We start from the raw sequence: 18710 nt of genomic DNA, 5'->3' as shown, positions 1-18710 counted from the left end.
TACACATTTGTTAACGGCTTCGTTATAAATGAGTAATTATGAATTTGCTCATTATAAATTAACTCAAGTTTGATGTCCAGACTTAAGACTGGTCCATGTCTATATTATACTACTCATAAAAATAAGCCGTCTATAACTGTAGTGAAAGATATTTCCTGTTCATCAACTGTCTTTTGATCGGAGTATCGGTGCATAGAGCTGATTGGAAAAACACCAAAGTTTTCCCAATCTGTAACTGTATAGTTTGTGTGAGCCTGTGCCCACTGCAACTTCAGATTCATGTTCTTGGCTGATAGGAGTGGAACCTGATGTGGACTTCTGCTGTTGTAGTCCATCGTGTATTCTGAGATGCTTTTCTGCTCACCATGGTTGTAAACAGTGGTTATTTGAGTTACCATAGCCTTCCTGTCAGCTCGAACTCGAACAAGTCCGGCGCCAGAAAAGCACAGTCAAAGTCCATCCATCCTTCTTCTATACCGCTTATCCTACAGGGAACCTGGAACCTATCCCAGGAGGCATGGGGCACAAGGCGGGGTACACCCTGGACAGGGTGCCAATCCATCACAGGGCACAATCACATACACATTCATACACTACGGACATGTCAGTCAGCCTACCATGCATGTCTTTGGACTGGGGGAGGAAACCGGAGTACTCGGGGAGAATATGCAAACTCCGCACACACAGGGCAGCGGCAAGAATCGAACCCCCGACCCTGGAGATGTGAGGCGACCGTGTTAACCACTAAACCACTGTGCGTCCCACGGTCAAAGTCACTGACATCATTTTTTTTTGTTGTTGTTGTGAACATGAACTGAAGCTCTTGACCTGTATTTGCATGATTTTATACAGTGTGCTGCTTCCACATGACTGGATAATTGCATTAATGTCCAAAACAGTTAATTGCTTTCAATTGGTCCAACTCCAGCCAGACTGTTTTCATGCTTCAACACTATATTAGTTCTGATGGGTGTTAGGCCTAGTATCTCCTTGTATTTTTCACCGTGCTGTTTTCCATTCATCCATTTTCCATACCGCTTATCCTACACCGTGTCGTAGGGAGCACTTAGGACAGAAGGCAGGGAATACCAACCCATCGCCGGGTACAAATCGCGCACACACCCATTATAGACAATTTAGGGATGCTAATCAAACTACAACGCATGTATTTGTACTTGGGGAGGAAACCAGAGTACGAAGTACACTCTCACGTAAGGCAGAGATTGGGAACCGAACCCACGATCCTGGAGGTGTGAGGCAAATGTGCTAAGCACTAAGGTCAAAGTTCACCTAGACAAAGTGAAAGAAACAAATGCATACCTTTCACGTCACACATCCTTCCCCATCAGTGAAAAGGCTTTTCCATATTTTACCTTTGTTCACCTTTGGTCTCATTGCTACTATAAAAAAGCAGAAAAGTGTAACAATCAGCTGTCTCCTGTATCGCCATAGCAAGGGGTCAAAAATCGTAAATGCTCTTGCTAAATTGTACTTCTGCTGTTGCCTCAGAAGCAACAAAATACAAGACACTGATAATGCTTCTGAGCAAATGGCTGTCACGAGCATTGCACTCCGGTCACGAGATGTTTTCTGTATTGATTCTGTATTAGCATTTGTACTTGAACTTGTCTTATTTTGGGGCATTGGTCTCGTTAAACATGGTCCTAGTCTCGACGAAGAATTCGCACTGTTTGTGTCGTCTTTTCTTTTCGCATTCACAAAGTTTGACAAGCAGTAATCCCTTCTTCTAGAGGAGATAGCCGAATCATTGGCGCGCTTCACGAAAGAAGCCAACCAGCTGAAGTAAAGACCTCAAAAATGAGTGGACAGTCTTGATCTTGACCTTGACCTGGCCTTGACCCCTTTAAGACTCAATGATGGCCTTGCCTACAGCCCTAGCTTCCACTGATCATAATCAGTGTGCAACTTTTGAGAACCCTTTCAGTGGAATAAGTGTAATAATAAGACTGTGTCTGTGAGCCAGCACTGTGGATGAGGTTTATGCTGGTGCTGGATGAGACAGAGAAAGAGGCTGAGCGACACAAAGACCCACATGTTTCATTTCTTTCTGTGACATTTATATATCTTTATCCGTCATCTTTATTTAGTGCACATCAAGAGTAGCGAGCAGTGTGGACACACTGCTCGTTATATTACAACATGTGACCGTTTTGATTACAAAAACCTGGCCTGAAACATGCTAGCATGTTACCATGGCTACTTCAGCTGTTAATTGTGAGTTACACTGTACACATTATCTGATGATACATTTGAGATATTAAGGCAGTCATATACTGTACATTATACAGAATGAAATGTATTCTTTCAATGTCTCCCTTAAGAATGAACAAGGACAGAGATAGAGGAAAGAGAAGCAGTGGAGGAACAAGTCCATGTGGGTTGTAACATGAACGTGATAAGAACAGAAAGGCTCTTAAAAAAAAAACACGGGCTGCTTCAAGGGCCATCTTTACGGCTTCGCTCCATTCCAGAGAAAAACTGCCCACGTTTTAGATATAATCTTCAGAATAAACATGTCCCAATATGTTTGGAGAGGAGCACTGGGAAATATTTATGATTCCAAAAATGTCACATTCGACTTTACTATGAGGGTGGACGATGATTTATTTGATAACTGCCTCGAAAGGGTCAACATGCGTCGAACAGCGAATGCAATCTGTCAGTTGTTGTGCAATCTGTCAGTCTGATAACCGGTGACGTTTCTCTGAATCGTTACAGCTCGGAGAACAAATATACACGGGAAGGCCTTGGAGCGTAAAAAAAAAACAAAAACGTTCCTGTACAATACAAGCTACGGCACAGGACACTATAGAAAATCTCTGTGCGTCAGCTTGTTTTTCACTTGACGATAGAGTATTGTGTACAGACAGCACACTTGATTACTCCTGATGCTGCTATGTGTTGTACGGTACTGTGTTGAAATTGTCAGTCTACTCTGTCATTCTACATTGTTCACTCATCTGATTATATTGTTTACACTTTACATAGTCCTGTATCTTTTAGTCTGACGCACCATGGTTCTGGGGACATAATATTTCATACCTGTGTATTCATGTACATCGATGGGATGTTAATAAAACGGGATTGGATCTGAATAATAAATTCTTTTATCCATCCAGAACAGCAAAGCTTTCATTTTTCTGTGAAAATGCTTTTGATTCTTGGCATGGCCAATCAAACACATCTGCCTCCCGTTGTCCAGCTCTCTAGGCGCTTGTGATTTATTTCCTCCCCCTTCTTTCATTTCCTTTAGCCGCTCTGTCCTCCTCTCATCGTCTCTCCCTAGCTGCTGATCTTGGTGAGCATCTTGTTGATGGCCTGCTTGACATGAGTGGTGGAGCTACGGCGCCTGCTTTTGCCCTGGACAGCGCGGCGACGGCGCACCTCCCGGCACAGCTCATGGAAGGCCTCAGCCACGGTGCCTGCGGTACCTGCTGTGCCTGCACACGCCGAGCACTCGTAGAAAGCGCACGCCATGTCGGCGGCCAGTCGTTCGCCCTCCTCTGTGGCCACTTGACGCGCATGCTCCAGGTCGGCCTTGTTGCCCACTAGCACAAGTGGCACGTGCCGTGGCTTCCGCACCTCCTCGAGCAGGCTGCGCAGCGGACCCACATCCTCAAAACTGCTGCGATCTGTGATGTCATACACCAGCACAAATCCATCACCCCAACGCATGTGACCCTCCTTCTGCAGCAAGTCTTCCTGGAAATAAAAGCATGAAAGCAAGTTATATTTACTAACTCCTACATTCTTTCACCCAAATAACTGGAGAGAACCATGGTAACTTTTAGACAAGTACTGAAAGAGCTACTGTATTGCCTTTCATCCAAATGGGCAGTTGGGACAGAACCCCATATATATATATATATATATATATATATATATATATATATATATATATATATATATATATCAACCTTTCAACGAATAAAGTCCTTATTTACAACTCCATACCTTTTCAATTCCGTTGATGTACTAATTACGTGTTTTGAGTGACCGATGATTTAGAAAATTGTTGCTGTTTCTCAGATATAAGATGATGTTCCATAGATTTGCTCTCCTTTCTTGATCATGGAGCAGCATTTTCACTGCCCCATTTAGCTCCACAGAGTTATTATTGCACCTACTGGTCAAAATGGGAACTGCAACAAGTGCTAATAGAGGCCCATGGGGGCAGGAATCATGTTCCCCCAAGCTTGGGGGAGGAGCAACATGAAGGACATTTAATGACAGGGTTGTGGTGGTGTTGTTTTTTTTGTTGTTGTTGTTTTTTAAGCCAAATTGGACTAGTTGTGAAATACTTTGCGGCTGCCAGGATCTTGTTTTATAGATCTTATTTTTAAGATATACTTCAACTGTTGGGAGAGGGTAAGAAGGAATATAACGCAAATATGTCTGTACATTAATAAATACAATAAGTCTGTAATACTGTACAATAAGTCAGGTGACGTAGTATCTCAAGGTAATTTTGTATGAGATTATACCTTTATTAATGTTGTCCTGCTCCATCAAAATCTATAGTCATGCCGCCCTCCTGCTCTCTGTGTTACGATTTGTTGAATAGACGAGTGTGTTTGTAAAAGGAGAGCACTTGTGTCATTTCAATCGTGGCGAAAACATTTCTAGTTTATCATTACTTGCCCCATCTGTGGCATGGCAGGATATATTATGATTGCAGAATCCTCAGGAAAAGCAAGCCGTGTCTTGCTGTCAGGGATTTCCCCGGAGGCCGCTTCACTCGGCACGCGATTCCGCATTTTTATGTTTACATTGTCATTAGTGTTTGCATTGCCACGTGTGTTTTTGTTTTGGTTCATGTCCTATCCCGTATTGTGATTGATTGTATCCCTCATGAGTTGTTATCACTCACACCTGTTCCTAGTTTTCCTTTTGATTAATCTGTGTATTTACAGCCCTCGTGTTTCCTTGTTTGTTGCGAAGTAATGTTCTGTGTTTACCCGTCTGTCACTACCGAGCCTTTGTTCCTTTGTGTACCATTTTCCAGGCTCTTGATATTGTTTTGTTTTCTCGTTTACACTCTTGTATTACCTAGTTTACGCTGTTTGCACACTGTTACGCCTGACCCTCGGCTGTTGTTTGACGTTGACCCTGATTCACGTATTAGATTTGTCTACCTGCAATTGCATCCGTCTCCACTCGCGTTACATGACGCTTGCTTTTCTGTTATCCTTTGATCTGTTATCTGCACTTTTTATCCCTTTAGACTTACAGTTAATGTTGCAGAATGTCTATGAAACAAATGACTCCCTGTAATCACTTCTTTATAGCAGATATAAACGGTTGTTCCCTCAACAATCTCCCTTTCGTTCTCTCTCAAAACTGATACAATAAAAGTGCAGCTTTTCATGTTGCCTGTAAAATACAAAGGACAAAGTCCTAAAGACTTTCAACACAGCTTAAACTTTCACTGTTACAAAACACTGAAGATTCCATCCATAAATGTGAAATAAACATCTCCTCACACCATATAAACTATTATACATTTTCTTTTGGTTCAATAACAGTTTTAAAAGTCCCGTTTTGGTCAGAACTGTGCTTTTATAGAAGACTAATCGACACCTTCGGACCAATCAGATTTGAGAATTCGGCAGCGCTACGGTATAACAGTTACAATAAACGGCAATGCCTTTTCCGTACTGAAAGGATTTCGTGATTTTGCGATGGCAGAAATCGATGCAGAATCAAGGAAACGCCGCGATAATCGTAGGAGCTTGAAATTTTTCAAAATGGCCGCAAATTTGGGTCAAGACGTGTAACGTGATGTCATCACAACACGCCATGTGACGTCAGCAAAGCGCGCATTCGGCCAAAGCTCTCCTTGATTCCCGTGCGTCGCACATGAGTACAGCTAAAAGGTCATATTTACCTACACGCAACAATCACAAAACAACTCTGAAATTAACTGAAATGGGAAATTCTGTACGGACTGCCTTTTCATAAATATATACATATATATATAATGCTTTATATGCATTATATAATGAATGCTATGAATGTGTAACCCACACTCCAGGTGGAGACAGTGTGAAAATCACTAAATAAACCAGTATGAACTGGGTGACTTATGCATAAAGTGTGAACTAGAGCACACAATTCAGATCCATTTTCTATCAATACTGTTTTATGACACCAAATCCATCCCAACTTATACAGTATTGCATTTTAACACTTAACTGAACAGAAAATAAGCCAAGTAGTGCCCTTGTACTGATTAGTGGTAAGGAGCTGAATGAGGAATACTATATTTTATCATAAAGAGTTTACAGTACCTGTCCAGCTGTGTCCAGAATCTCCATGCTGACCATCTCATCATCAATATTGGCTTGATGTCTATATGTAGACTCTTTAAAAAAAAAGAAAGAAAGAAAGGAAGAAAGAAAGAAAGCAGACACATTAGCAAAGGATTTTCAAAGAAAAGACTGGAATAATAATGCTGCTGTGTTTTGACTTCACCTTGTTAAGCCTGAGCTCAAACTAACAGCCTCTCAAACACGCACACACACACACACCAACATAAAGTCATCTTTCCAAACATTCAATACAGAGACAAACTGAGTGCTCGTTAATCCATTAAAGATGGCAGCCTGTCTCTCCTAATCCTACTACACATGGTCAACGCTTTCGATTTCCACATTTCCAGGACGCCACTCGTCTCAGAAGAGCACTGAAACGCATCCAGTCTCTGCACATGGGTTTCGCGACTCCAACATCGCCATCCATATTCGCTCATCTGAAACGCTTCGTTCTTCAGTCCAGATGTGCTGTGGGATATAAACTCGCCCTGGGCTGTGCGTGAAAGATGTCACTGTTTACCATCAGTGACAGTTCACTGGTGTCCTTCTGGTTTGATTTTCCCCATGAGGCATGGAGGCATGATGATGGCGCATGATGGACCATCCAACCACCTATTAACACCCTACGCTTAGATACATACACACAGTCTAACGCTCAATCACCGGTGTGTGTGTGTGTGTGTGTGGGGGGGGAGGTTGAATGTCCAGGACACGGCAGAGTGATTGCTTGTGCATGTTTCTTTATAACCCAGTCCAAACACTTATCATTTTCCTGGCAGGAAGTCATTTATTTTTAAGCGCCCTGAGGCGCGGAAGTTTATCCGAGGTTCTCGCGGTGCTATAGGAAACCTGCTGGCCTGCACGCAAATCATAGTAAGCATCACCACACTTTTCAGTCTAGCTACAATAAATTCCTCAACAAACTATATTGTGTTGCCCTCCAAATTAAAATAAATAAGTATATTAGATTACGGGGGGGGGAATGCGCAGGCATTGAGAGTACAATCACATGGACTCACATGGCTTTCATTGACCTTAGACCAAGTGCAGCTGTCAATCACGGAGAAACTGCAATGCTTGTTAAAGGCAATGCTTGTAAACTTCATAGGGATTGTCAGCTGAGATAGCTAGCACAGCTAGCCTGTAAACATTCCTGACCCAGGAAGTAGTTTTGTATTGACGCCGGAGGTCAGATGGTGTTTTTATTCCATAAAAGAATGACTCGCATGCCATTGATCCTGCTCTTGGAATTGAGGAAAAGATAGAGCTAGGTAGTTAGAGAGATTGGCAGCTCTCTGGAGTGGGTCTGTGAGGGAATGATGGTGCTCACTCATTAGACCAGGTGTATACAACTATTACGAAGGTCCAGCTACAAAGCTTTCAAAGATCCAGATAAACAACTACGCGACCCGAAACAGTTCCATTTCAAAGCTGAACTATTCGTGATTAGTTCCTAGCTACAAATAAGAAACATCGGCTGTAAGCGGTGATGCTTTGTTTCATAGTGGCGCATCACTTTAGACTAGCGCCACAGATTCGGAACAGATGAGGAATCTGGTTTGAACTCGAAGCGGAGAACGACTGCATACTTCTCTGTCCGTTCGTCTTCTTCATTTTTGTTTTTGACGTTTGCTTCCTTTGTTTCAGTAATAAAACCAGAGAGGGTCAAATTAAACAAAGAAAAAGAATCCATGAACGTCTGGGACAGCACCTCCCTTTCTCGATGATCTGGTTTCAGGTGTATAATTTAGATGCATGCGTGTGATTGGCCACCATCATTGGCTACAACAGAAGATCTGCTACAGAACTTGACGGGAGAGCTCCCGAAGTACGGGGAGAACATGCAAGGTCAGTGCTGTGACCTTGACCTGTTAGGATTGACTCTAAAATCTAAAATCTGCAGGTTTCAATGATAGATATATAAACCCTTGCAACATTTAACCACTCGTTCTTGCGATATCACGCTAGCAAGCATCTCAGGTGGTGTAAAATCTGGACTTACTGCACTATGGCTAGTTTTTTTTGATGGTTCAGTCTGCTGAAATACTCAGATACTGAGATACTGCGCACCACCATTTGACGATCCATACAGGTTTTTCGCAGAGGTTTTTTTTTCTGTGATTCTTGCAGCCCGAAATGCTTGATTTTGCTGCGGCTTTTTTCAAAATTTGCCATGCGAGAAAACTACTTGAATTGGCACAATTGCAATCGCACGAAAGTGTTTCGCACGGTCTTTCACAGTGATGTTTGTTGGTAAATGAGACATTTTAACTCGACACACATGAATCCAAGAAGGCTTTGGCTGAATGCATGTGGTGATGGTGTCACATGATGCATCGTGGCCCAAATCTGTGAAAAAAGCTGCAATCATTTTGAAACATTGCAAGCTCCTCTGAATATTGCGGCGTTTGCATGGTTTTGCATTCGCAAACGATCTGCGATCGCAAAATCCTGGAGGGACCGATTTGATGTCTGGACTACACACTACTGTACCAAGCATCAATACTCTCCTAAAGAAGAAAACACAGATCTGTGTGCGCTGCAGCAACAAAGGATCAAGATAAACTCTTAATACAGTCAAGGAATATTTATGTACAGTAACAGACCGCTCTGATATTGTGAGTTCTGGGCACGAACCATCCCACACACATCCATCAACTCATCACTCATCAACAAACCAATCAGACCTGAGATTACCTGCGAGGCAGCTGCTCCATTTCTCAAAAAAAAAAAAAAAAACATTCAGAGACGCTATATAAAACACTGGCTTGTGTCAAAGGAAGATTATCATTTTATCCCATGAAATTTAATGTGGCAAAACAAGCAGCAATAATAGGCGGTTTATGCGTGTCTGAGTCATCTGATTTGCCATTCTTTGCTTCGAAATCTAAACTTCGTTGGTTGTATAATCTAGATTTAGCCAGAGCCATATCTCCCTGCAGTTCTCACCTGGTTTCCCCACTGAAGATAAGCAGGATTGAGCCTGGCCAGTACCTGGATTGGAGACCTCCTGGGGAAAACTAAGGTTGCTGCTGAAAGGGGTATTAGGGAGGCCAGCAGGGGGCGCTCACCCTGTGGTCTGTATGGAGCCTAACACTCCAGTATAGTGATGGGGACACTATAGTGTAAAAACAGAACGTCTTTCAGATGAGCCGTTAAACCGAGGTGCTGACTCTCTGTGGTCATTAAAAAAAATCCCAGGACACTTCTTGTAAAAAGAGTATAACCCTGGTGTCCTGGTGAAATTCCACCATTGGCCCTTATCTATCATGGCCCCCTAATAATCTCCATCCCTGAACTGGCTTCATCACTTTCTCCGCTCCACTAATAGCTGCTGAGTTCTGGAGCACTATGGCTGCCGTCGCATCATCCAGGTGGATGCGACACACTAGTGGTGGTTGAGGAGATTCCCTCCCCAATACTATGTACAGTGCTTTGAGTTTCTAGAGAGAGAAAAAAGCGCTATATAAATCTAAGGAATTATTATTATTATTATTAGATTTGGGTGTTATTATTATTTTAGATTCAATGTCCAAGTCTCTATTTCATCTAGCCAGGCATTCACTAATGTCTCCTGAGAGCAGTTGAGGCCAATCAAATTATCTGATATCTTGCTATGATGATGTAATTGATAGTCAGACTAGAGTTTTATATTAAATGCCTTTTAGTGCTGGCTCATTAAAATGTGAAAGTAAGCGTAAAGCATAAAATCATTAGAATTCAGTAATGAAAATCCATTAAAAAAAAAAAAAAATTCTGAAAGAGGAACGGCAAATCTTCTGCTTCCATTGCTCAAATCACCATATTCATGAGCTCTAAAGGTTGCCAAGTGTGAATGGTTCAAAGAGGCAAAAGGCCCTTGAGAGCCTCCGCAACACAAGCACTCTTAGTGTAATGGTGTTCTTACCTAGCGTGGGGTCATACTCCCAGATGAAGCGGTTGGTCAGGAGCCTCACCACCAACGCTGATGAAAGACAGAGAAAGAAAGATAGGAGCAAAAGTGAATATGTTTTCTTCAGTAGCTGCATGCAATTTTTACCTGAGTATGGTATTACAATCAAGACGTCTGGTGCTGACCGTGAAAAGAGCATGTAGTCAGCATGCAGGATATTTAAATCATTTGAGTCATATTGCAAGTCATGAGCTGTACGTGGGTTCAAGAGAGACTAATGGAAGGGTAGAGAGGGAAAGTGTTTCAAAAGTTGAATTACAGCCACCGTGAATAACCTCTTATCTTGAATTATACCTATCCGACTGTGAGGCCAGACTGAAGCACTGACTGTCATCAGCTGGTGACCATCAACGACCACGCTATAACGGAGCTCTTCGGTAGCTTTCAAACAGCATCAGAGGGTGCGGAAATCGGGCTTTTTAACCGACTTTGGAGCTCTAGCTTATTTCTGCTACAGAGCTCATAATGTCTCAAACAATCATTTTTATGATATGAAGATATGGTGAACCTATGGGACATTGTGTTTACAATATTAAACCTCTTTTTGTAGCAACTTGTTTATTTATTTAGTTTTATACAGACAAAAATGCACACTGTTTTGCATTGTTTATGATTCAGGAAGCCTTAAAAAAAAAAAATAAGGTTGAGAAAATATATTCAGAAATGTGATCCAGTCATCATTTTTCTTTATTCAAATTTTGTTCAAAATATTCCGAGAATCGAAGTAAAATCGTGACTGGAATGTATCACGACACCCTTAAAAGTATGTATTCGTAAGCATAAAAAAAGATATGTTTACAAAATGAAATTGATAGTGGGGGGATAAGTATTCGCACACCACATATAACCAACGTTAGTACTTTGTTGCAAAGCTGTTTTTGGCTAACTACAGCTTCGAGACTTCGACAGTAAGAAGTAATTAGCTTTTTGCAGCACTGTGGTACAATTTTGGCACGTTCGTCTTGGCGGATTGAACTCCAGGGTTCAATTTGCCCTCGCTGTATATAAATTCAGATTTCTCGCTTCAACAATAACGTTGACGTCAACTACAATTGTTTATACCACTGTTTGTGTTATGTGAATGATCGATCACAGCAAATATATTGCAGACAACATTAAATACAAAGACTTGGGCTCGGTAGATCGCAAGTTTAAATGTAGTTGATGCCACATCGGGAACCTAGAGAGCAAAATTGCCCGTGCTGTCCCTCTGAGTGGGATGGCATGCACTCTCTCCCCTGTCAATCACAGCGGCACTAGCCAATCGTGGCATCTGTAAGCTCATATATGAGGAAGAGGGCAGATAGCACTTTCCTCTGAGTTGGCTAGCTTCATGACTCTCAGAGGAAGCACATGCTAGCCTTCACTATGTGACAAAGGAGAGCTAGCTAGTCAGCGAATAGTGCTTATGAAGACTTGTTTGTTTATTTCAGCTAAAAATCTCCATCACAATATTATAGCATTACTTGAATTCAGATTTATCCCAAGGCCAAAGCAGAGCATCTGCAATTACCTTTGTCTCTAATTGGCTTCGAATGTTATGTGTCTGGTATCAGTTTCAGCGATTTCTCAGCAATCAGTGTGCTCATGACGACTGATCTCAAAAGAAACGCTTGGCTGCTGTCTCTGTAAATTTATCACGACCTGTTACTCCAGTGCTGCTGGACGAGCTTGCCGAATAATTTGATACATCCTTACTTTTTTTTTTTTTACGGCCATTAATCCTTTTTGTGTTTTTCTACAGAATTTTCAGTCAACTCAATATTGCAGCTGTGGATGGTGTGCGTCATCATTTGATCAGGGAAAGGTGTATGCCCGGTGTGTGCTTCTCTCGCAGCCATTTCCTCTTACTCTTCCTATAACGTCCTATCCAGCAAAACACGGCCGAATGATAAAGACCATCTCAGGTAAGGCCAGAACAGAATGCTCTCTCCCCTTCTCTCTCCATCTCTATCTGCCTATCTCTTTCTCTAACTCTCTGTCTCTGATCCTATCTCCCCCTTTGAAATCCTGTGTCCACAGAGTGATATCCCTTCTTCATTTGCTATTACAGAAAGGCAAGCCCACAGATCCATGCCATTCCTGCAGTTATATTGTGTTTCCTTGTGTGTGTGTGTGTGTGTGTGTGCGCATTATGCATGAGTTGCAGCTTGGTTGATTTATCTCGGGTTCTGTTCTCTCACGGCCCTGTCATGTGCCTGACTGCCCCTGAATGGGCTCCAGTGGTCCTGTAGAGTCTGCAGGAGTATCTTTTTCCGCATGTGAGGCAGCATTGTTACCTGCCTTTCACAGTCACTACGGGTAAAATTACTCCCCCACTGAGCAGGAAAGAACACGCATCTCAGTGTGACACATCGTTTTCATAACACCCTTGCACTAAAAAAGCATTATTGTACTGCGTGTTGTCATACAGGCTGTATATGCCGTGAAATACTACACTGAATGCATTTGACACTTTTGTTCACAACGCAGGACTACAGCAGGGAAAACCCTTACTGTCGTATTTTTCTAATATCATAGTTTCTCACTGTACTTGACGCAGGAGATTAAACCATCTAAATTATATTGAGTCATTTAAATGGTTTTTAGATATAACTCAGCTTACGTGTCATGCCTGATGATGTCATTATGCATATGTCCATTAATATAGCAGTGTTATGTAACCCTTACTGATAACTGTCATGATAGTTCATTTTTGACGTCATGACAACTTGTCATATACTCATTTTTGTCCTATACTCAAGTTTGTGTGTTGCTTAAAACCGTTGTTGTTATTACACATACTACTGTATATGACAACCGTCATAACACAGATAACAGATAACGTCTTGTCGTATCTTGTAAATCACTCTAAAAAAAAAAAAAAATGGGTACTGTAAATCTCATAGCAAATTGTTGTGACAGTTTATGTATAATACAACCTAGAAAGCACACCTAATTCAACTCAAATTGAGTAATGTAAATTCATTTAAAAGATAATAACGATAAAATAATTTTACAAATATAGCTACAAGCAGCGATTAAGGGGCCAAGCACTTTCTGGCCCCACTCCTTAGCAACGGACAAAGACCAGAAGCCATTCGGAATATCAGTGCTGGTTCCCAAGGAGATTTGATTAATTAAATTTGATTAAAAAAATGATGTCAAGTCGTTGCAGAGATATGCCCTCACTTCCTGCTCGGCGACTGAGGGATAAACTGTCCCACATATCACAAATCTGAGAAACCAGATTTGTTTGGGTTGATCTCTCAATGCTGTGATCCAAATTTTTATGATGATTGGACAAAATTTGTAGGTGAAGAACTAAAAAAAAAAACAAAACCTCTAATTCATTCATTCACACCATGGTATTCTTTGGTATTCTAACTCAGCATGACCCAAAGAATCAGAGGAAAGTTGAATTACATTTCTATGACGTTGGATTGTGGAGCTATTATTACAAATGTATGATCATACAGGGGGGGGAATAAGTATTGAACGTGTCAACATTTTTTTTTTTAAGTAAATATATTTCCAATGAGGTTATTCACATGAAATGTTCACCAGACATCAGTATTAACTCAAGAAATCCGGAAATATAAAGAATTCACAACATTAAAGTCCGTAAATAAAGTTATGTGTAATAAAGTGAGAAAAAAGAAAAAGCAGTTCTCCAAGGCAAGGTAAGGCAAGGAACCAGCTGAAATCCATAAGTGATTATACCCCCTATCTGTGCAGATTAATATCAGCTGGGTTAGTAAATTGATGGTATATAAAAAGGCTTTTCGTTACCAAGGTGTCATACAAGAAACATCTCAGCGAAAACAATAGGTAATGCACTCCACTGCTCACGCTCACCCCATAAGACACCCAGCAAGCTCGTTTAAAGTTTGTTTAAACTTATTTCGACAAGCCTATGAAATACTGGGAGAGTGTAGTCTGGTCAGACGAGAATAAAAAATGGAACTTTCTGGCTGTCATACTACACACCATGTTTGGAGAAGAAATGGCACTGCACATCACCCTAAAAACACTACACCAACAGTGAAGTGTGGAGGTGGAGACATCAGGTTGTGTACTGGCGGACTTCATATAATTGAAGGAACGATGAATAGGAGCCCTTTACCGGGAGATTCTTGAGAAGAATCTGCTGCCATCCACCAGGATGATGAAGATGAGACGTGGGTGGACCTTCCAGCAGGACAACGATCCAAAGCATACAGCAAAGGAAACTCTCAATTGGTTTCAGAGAAATAAAATCAAGTTGTTAGAATGGCCCAGTCAATCACCTGACTCCAATCCAATTGAACAAGATTTAAAGACGATATGTTTAGAAGAACGGGCCAAAATCACACCTGAATACTGCGGACAATTAATTTCTTCATACAGGAAGCGTCTTGAAGCTGTCATTACACACAAAGTCTTCTCCGCTAAGTATTAAAACATTTCACTTAGCGTGTTCGGTACTTTTTTCCCGTGTCATTCCTCTTTATTACACACAACTTCATTTATGGACTTTAATGTTGTGAATTCTTTATATGTGTGGATTTCTTGAGTCAATACCAAAGTCTGGTGAAAATTTCATGTGAATAACCTCGTTGGAAATATATTTACTGAAAAAATATTGCCACATTCAATACTTATTCCCCCCCACTGTACTTGTTCTGTTGATAGTACTACAGTGTTTGAGGTGCATTAGTAAGTTAGCTTAGCTGAGACTGTCCTTTGTCACTGTGACAAATTTCATAAAAGCATATAAAGCACTTTATGGGCTGCCATAGACGGCTATGTTGAAGTAAAATAATAATAAGAAGAAGAAGAAGAAGAAGAAAACATACAATCACAGTGAGGTGTCTATGCACCTTCAGTGCTTGGCCCCCTAATATAAGCATAAGCATCTTGGCATCAAACGTTACACCTATCACGATTAAAACTGGTAGCATAACACTGTTATATTGCTGTTATGAGAGCATGGTTATGACAACAGCTTACGACATGGTTATATGTATGTCATGACACGGGGTTTCCTCTATTGCAAAAAATAAAATTGATACTTTTAGATAACTTCCACCACCGATAATCATTTGTTTGGTTCACAATGCCTTGATTTTTTCCCCCATCTCATTTATAAATAAGGAATGAGGTACATAGTGTGTTTACTAAACAAATGATCCTAAACTGACAGCCTTTGACTTTAGGGCTGGAAGTAATTTGTTATTTTTAACAGTCAGGCAAACAAAAACTTCCTGGGCATGACTCATCTTTAGGGTGCTTTGGGAAGCTTGTTATCTTTGTGTGTGTGTGTGTGTGTGTGTGTGCAGTCCTTGGTGACTGTGTAGGTCATTGCATTTAGGTTTCAGCATCACATAGGCACAAGAGAGTGGGTGTTCATGTGAGCTATTTCTGTTATCTGTAGCTGGTTAGTAAGGTATGAATGCAGGATTCGCCAGTCCGTGATAGAATGTTCCTGATACTATGTTTTAGGATCATTTTTTCCTGCCCTTATACAAGTTGCATAATAATCTGCTGCTCATGCTGCGTCGCAGACCAGCGTAACACACTTAGAGCAAAGTGTTATCTGTCCTCTTCCACATACTGTACATAAGCTCATGGACAGCTATGATTGGCTGGTATCTCTGTGATTGACAGGGGAGAGCGTATACCATCCCTCCTACCCAGACAGCATGGCCAATTTTGCCCTCTTGGCTCGCCACGTCATCTGGATTAGACATTCCCTCCTGGATCTTGCTAGTTTGCGATCACAGAAATGAACGCAAAATCAAGGAAACTCCGCAATATTCGGAGGCAATTCTTCAGCGTGACGGCGGATTTGAGCTAAGACGCATCGTGTGACATCATCACAACGCTCACTCGGCCAAAGCCCTCTTCAATTCACGTGCATCGAACATGAGTAGACTTAAAAGGTCTCGTTCGCATTCATCCCCGTGCAAAACCATTTTTCGTGCAGTTGTAATCTGTCAATGCAAAAACGTCGCGCAAAATAAAGCACCAAAGACTCTGCAAATTACGTCACGAATATTTTGAAAAAAAGCCACAGCAAAATCAAGCATTTTCGGCTGCAATAATCACGGACTGATTAGAACTCGCGCTCTCCCAACTATAGGACAATCGCTTTTCTGTAACGATGCCCTACAAGTTTTAGTTTATCGTTAAATATTCAGAGGGGTTTTTTTCAAATTATTTTTTAGATTAAACTTCTTTCATAGATGTGTTCACTGGAGTTTACTTTTTAAAATGATTATTATCCACAACGCCATATCAATGCCTCCTGATATCAGCGTCGGTGGCAATTCTCTACCAAAATTCGGTCTCTACTTTTTCATTTACTTTATTTTCTCCTATTCAACGCCATTGTAACTGCATTAACAATGTCCCCGGAGTGACACCAGAGTGCTCTTCTCAGAGGGAAAAACAAAAATACAGCCCCAAACATTGCAAAAATATATTTATATAAATATATTTAACGTGTTTCCGGGTGAAATTCTGTGCAACCGGCCAGAACGTCGTGACCTAGTATCGCAAGAGGGACACTGCTGGAGCCATCATGAGCAAAACGTCTTTAATCCTTAACTGCTTCTGCTTCATTTGCAAACCGCTCTGGATGAAAGTATTTGCCAAATGAGCGAATCAATCCTTTAAGAACAGATTAGAGCTCTGGGGCTGGTGAACTGCCCATTTTTACAAAGAGGACGCAGGACTTTTCACTGCTTGCTTCAAGCCACTACAGCCCCTGTGGGAAGTAATTACCTTCAGCCTCTCTTTTTAAATGCAGGTCTGATCTAATTATGTAACGCGAATACATGTCTGCTAATCAACAAAGCTGGTGCAATTAGAGGCTCGCACAACGTAGCGTGTGCAGTGGAGTTTACAATGCAGATTGAACAGATTCGCCGAAGCGGGGCCATGACACTCTGTGGTCCATTAGTCCTGGAAATCACTGCATTTGGCAAATGAGAAAAAGGATCTGTCAGTTATCATGGCGCAATTATTACCGGTTATTAATCAACCATATTCTAATGAACTTGAAATTTAGACCTTTCCATTACAAATGTAGTCTGCTTTTTATATTTCTCTCTCTCTCTCTCTCTCTCTCGCTATTTATTTATTTATTTATTTATTTATTTATGAAGCTGCACTGCAGATATTCCCTGCATTCACACACACACACACACACACAATAACAGAAACCCTTCATGAAGAAGGACCTTGACTTTAAATCGACGAAAATCACAATTATAAACACAGCCGCACGGATGATTTATATTCGGCTGATTGCCATCTAACAGCTATGAAAGAGGTCTGACACTCAGGTATGTGCGATTTCAAAGCCAAATGAGACGGCTAACCGAGCTACAAAGACGCCAAATAGTGGGGGCTCGAATTACAGGTGCATCTATCACAAAAACTAAAAAAATGATTTAATAATCACCCCCCCAAAAAAAGAAAGATGGCATCGTATCAACGTGAACAAACTGTACATCTCGGTAGAGATGAACAGTGGTCGGAGCTCACTGACAGGGACACAGCTACTAAATGCCCAAAGAAGATACATCCACAAAAATAGTCACAGAATTGAACGAGCAAATTCCTTGACCCACTCAGGGTTTGGTAAATTACTCAATCCACTACAGCTGACTAATTACTACCTTAAAATTGCAATTTGATTGCAATACTGATTACTGCATGTAAAACGTAATCAGATTACAAATGACTTTACTTTCAAGTTACTTTCAAAAGCTATCAAACCTACAAAAATACACCACAAAAAAAGTTGGATGGATCATAAAACTTGGCTAGGGTGTAATCACGGTTTATAGGACTACCAGACTGATAAAATATCAAGCTTTTCTCACAAGGCTAGTTTGGTGTCGCTAGCCAAGGGGAGGCACAGCTAAGCTATGGGTTCAGCTGCTACAGTGCCATGCAAAATGTGCATTATCTTTCCTTACGTCCTGTTCACGTAAACTGGAACTCATATAGACATTTGCACACCTTGTTTTCCTGCTCAGCATCAGAGGATGTTACTGTTTCAGTTTCAAACCCTTTACCGGTTTTAAAAAAAAATCCACTTTTCCGCTCACACTGACTGCGTTAGCTAGCGTTTGGCGGAACTGAGAGCGGTCAGTCTATAAGACACGAGTGTTTCCACGTATGTTTCCAGTAAACACTGTCTGACTGGTCTCGCCTCCATTCACTGAAGATATAAAATTACAACACCGCCGTCTTCTTTTACTGACGTACAGCTACGTAGTGACAAACCGCTACAAGAAAAAATCTTCGACGCTACAGTCCACAATGCCCAGGTCAGGTTACGCCCCTGGCAGCTGTGCAAAGTGTGATTCATTTTAAAAATGCATTTTACTTAATATTGTATTCTTAACCATAAATCTGTAATGCAAGAAATGTAATGCGTTACGTTACTG

General features: G+C 41.2%; 1 protein-coding gene across 1 annotated transcript in view; it reads right to left on the bottom strand.

Annotated features, from left to right (window-relative positions):
• Positions 1-1969: 1969 nt before the first annotated feature.
• rerg (RAS-like, estrogen-regulated, growth inhibitor) overlaps positions 1970-18710 on the bottom strand; it is a 49236-nt gene continuing 32495 nt past the window's right edge. Inside the window, exons 3-5 of the mRNA XM_053650186.1 lie at positions 10243-10299; positions 6312-6385; positions 1970-3723 (exon numbers count right to left, since the gene is read on the bottom strand). Coding sequence (XP_053506161.1) covers positions 3304-3723; positions 6312-6385; positions 10243-10299 — 551 coding nt within the window. The 3' untranslated portion in view covers positions 1970-3303. The remainder of the gene's footprint in view (positions 3724-6311; positions 6386-10242; positions 10300-18710) is intronic.

Source organism: Ictalurus furcatus, chromosome 19 (assembly GCF_023375685.1).
Source record: "Ictalurus furcatus strain D&B chromosome 19, Billie_1.0, whole genome shotgun sequence".
Taxonomy (NCBI): domain Eukaryota; kingdom Metazoa; phylum Chordata; class Actinopteri; order Siluriformes; family Ictaluridae; genus Ictalurus; species Ictalurus furcatus.
Note: the sequence above shows the minus strand (reverse complement) of the source record. Positions and strands in the feature narration are given on the sequence as shown.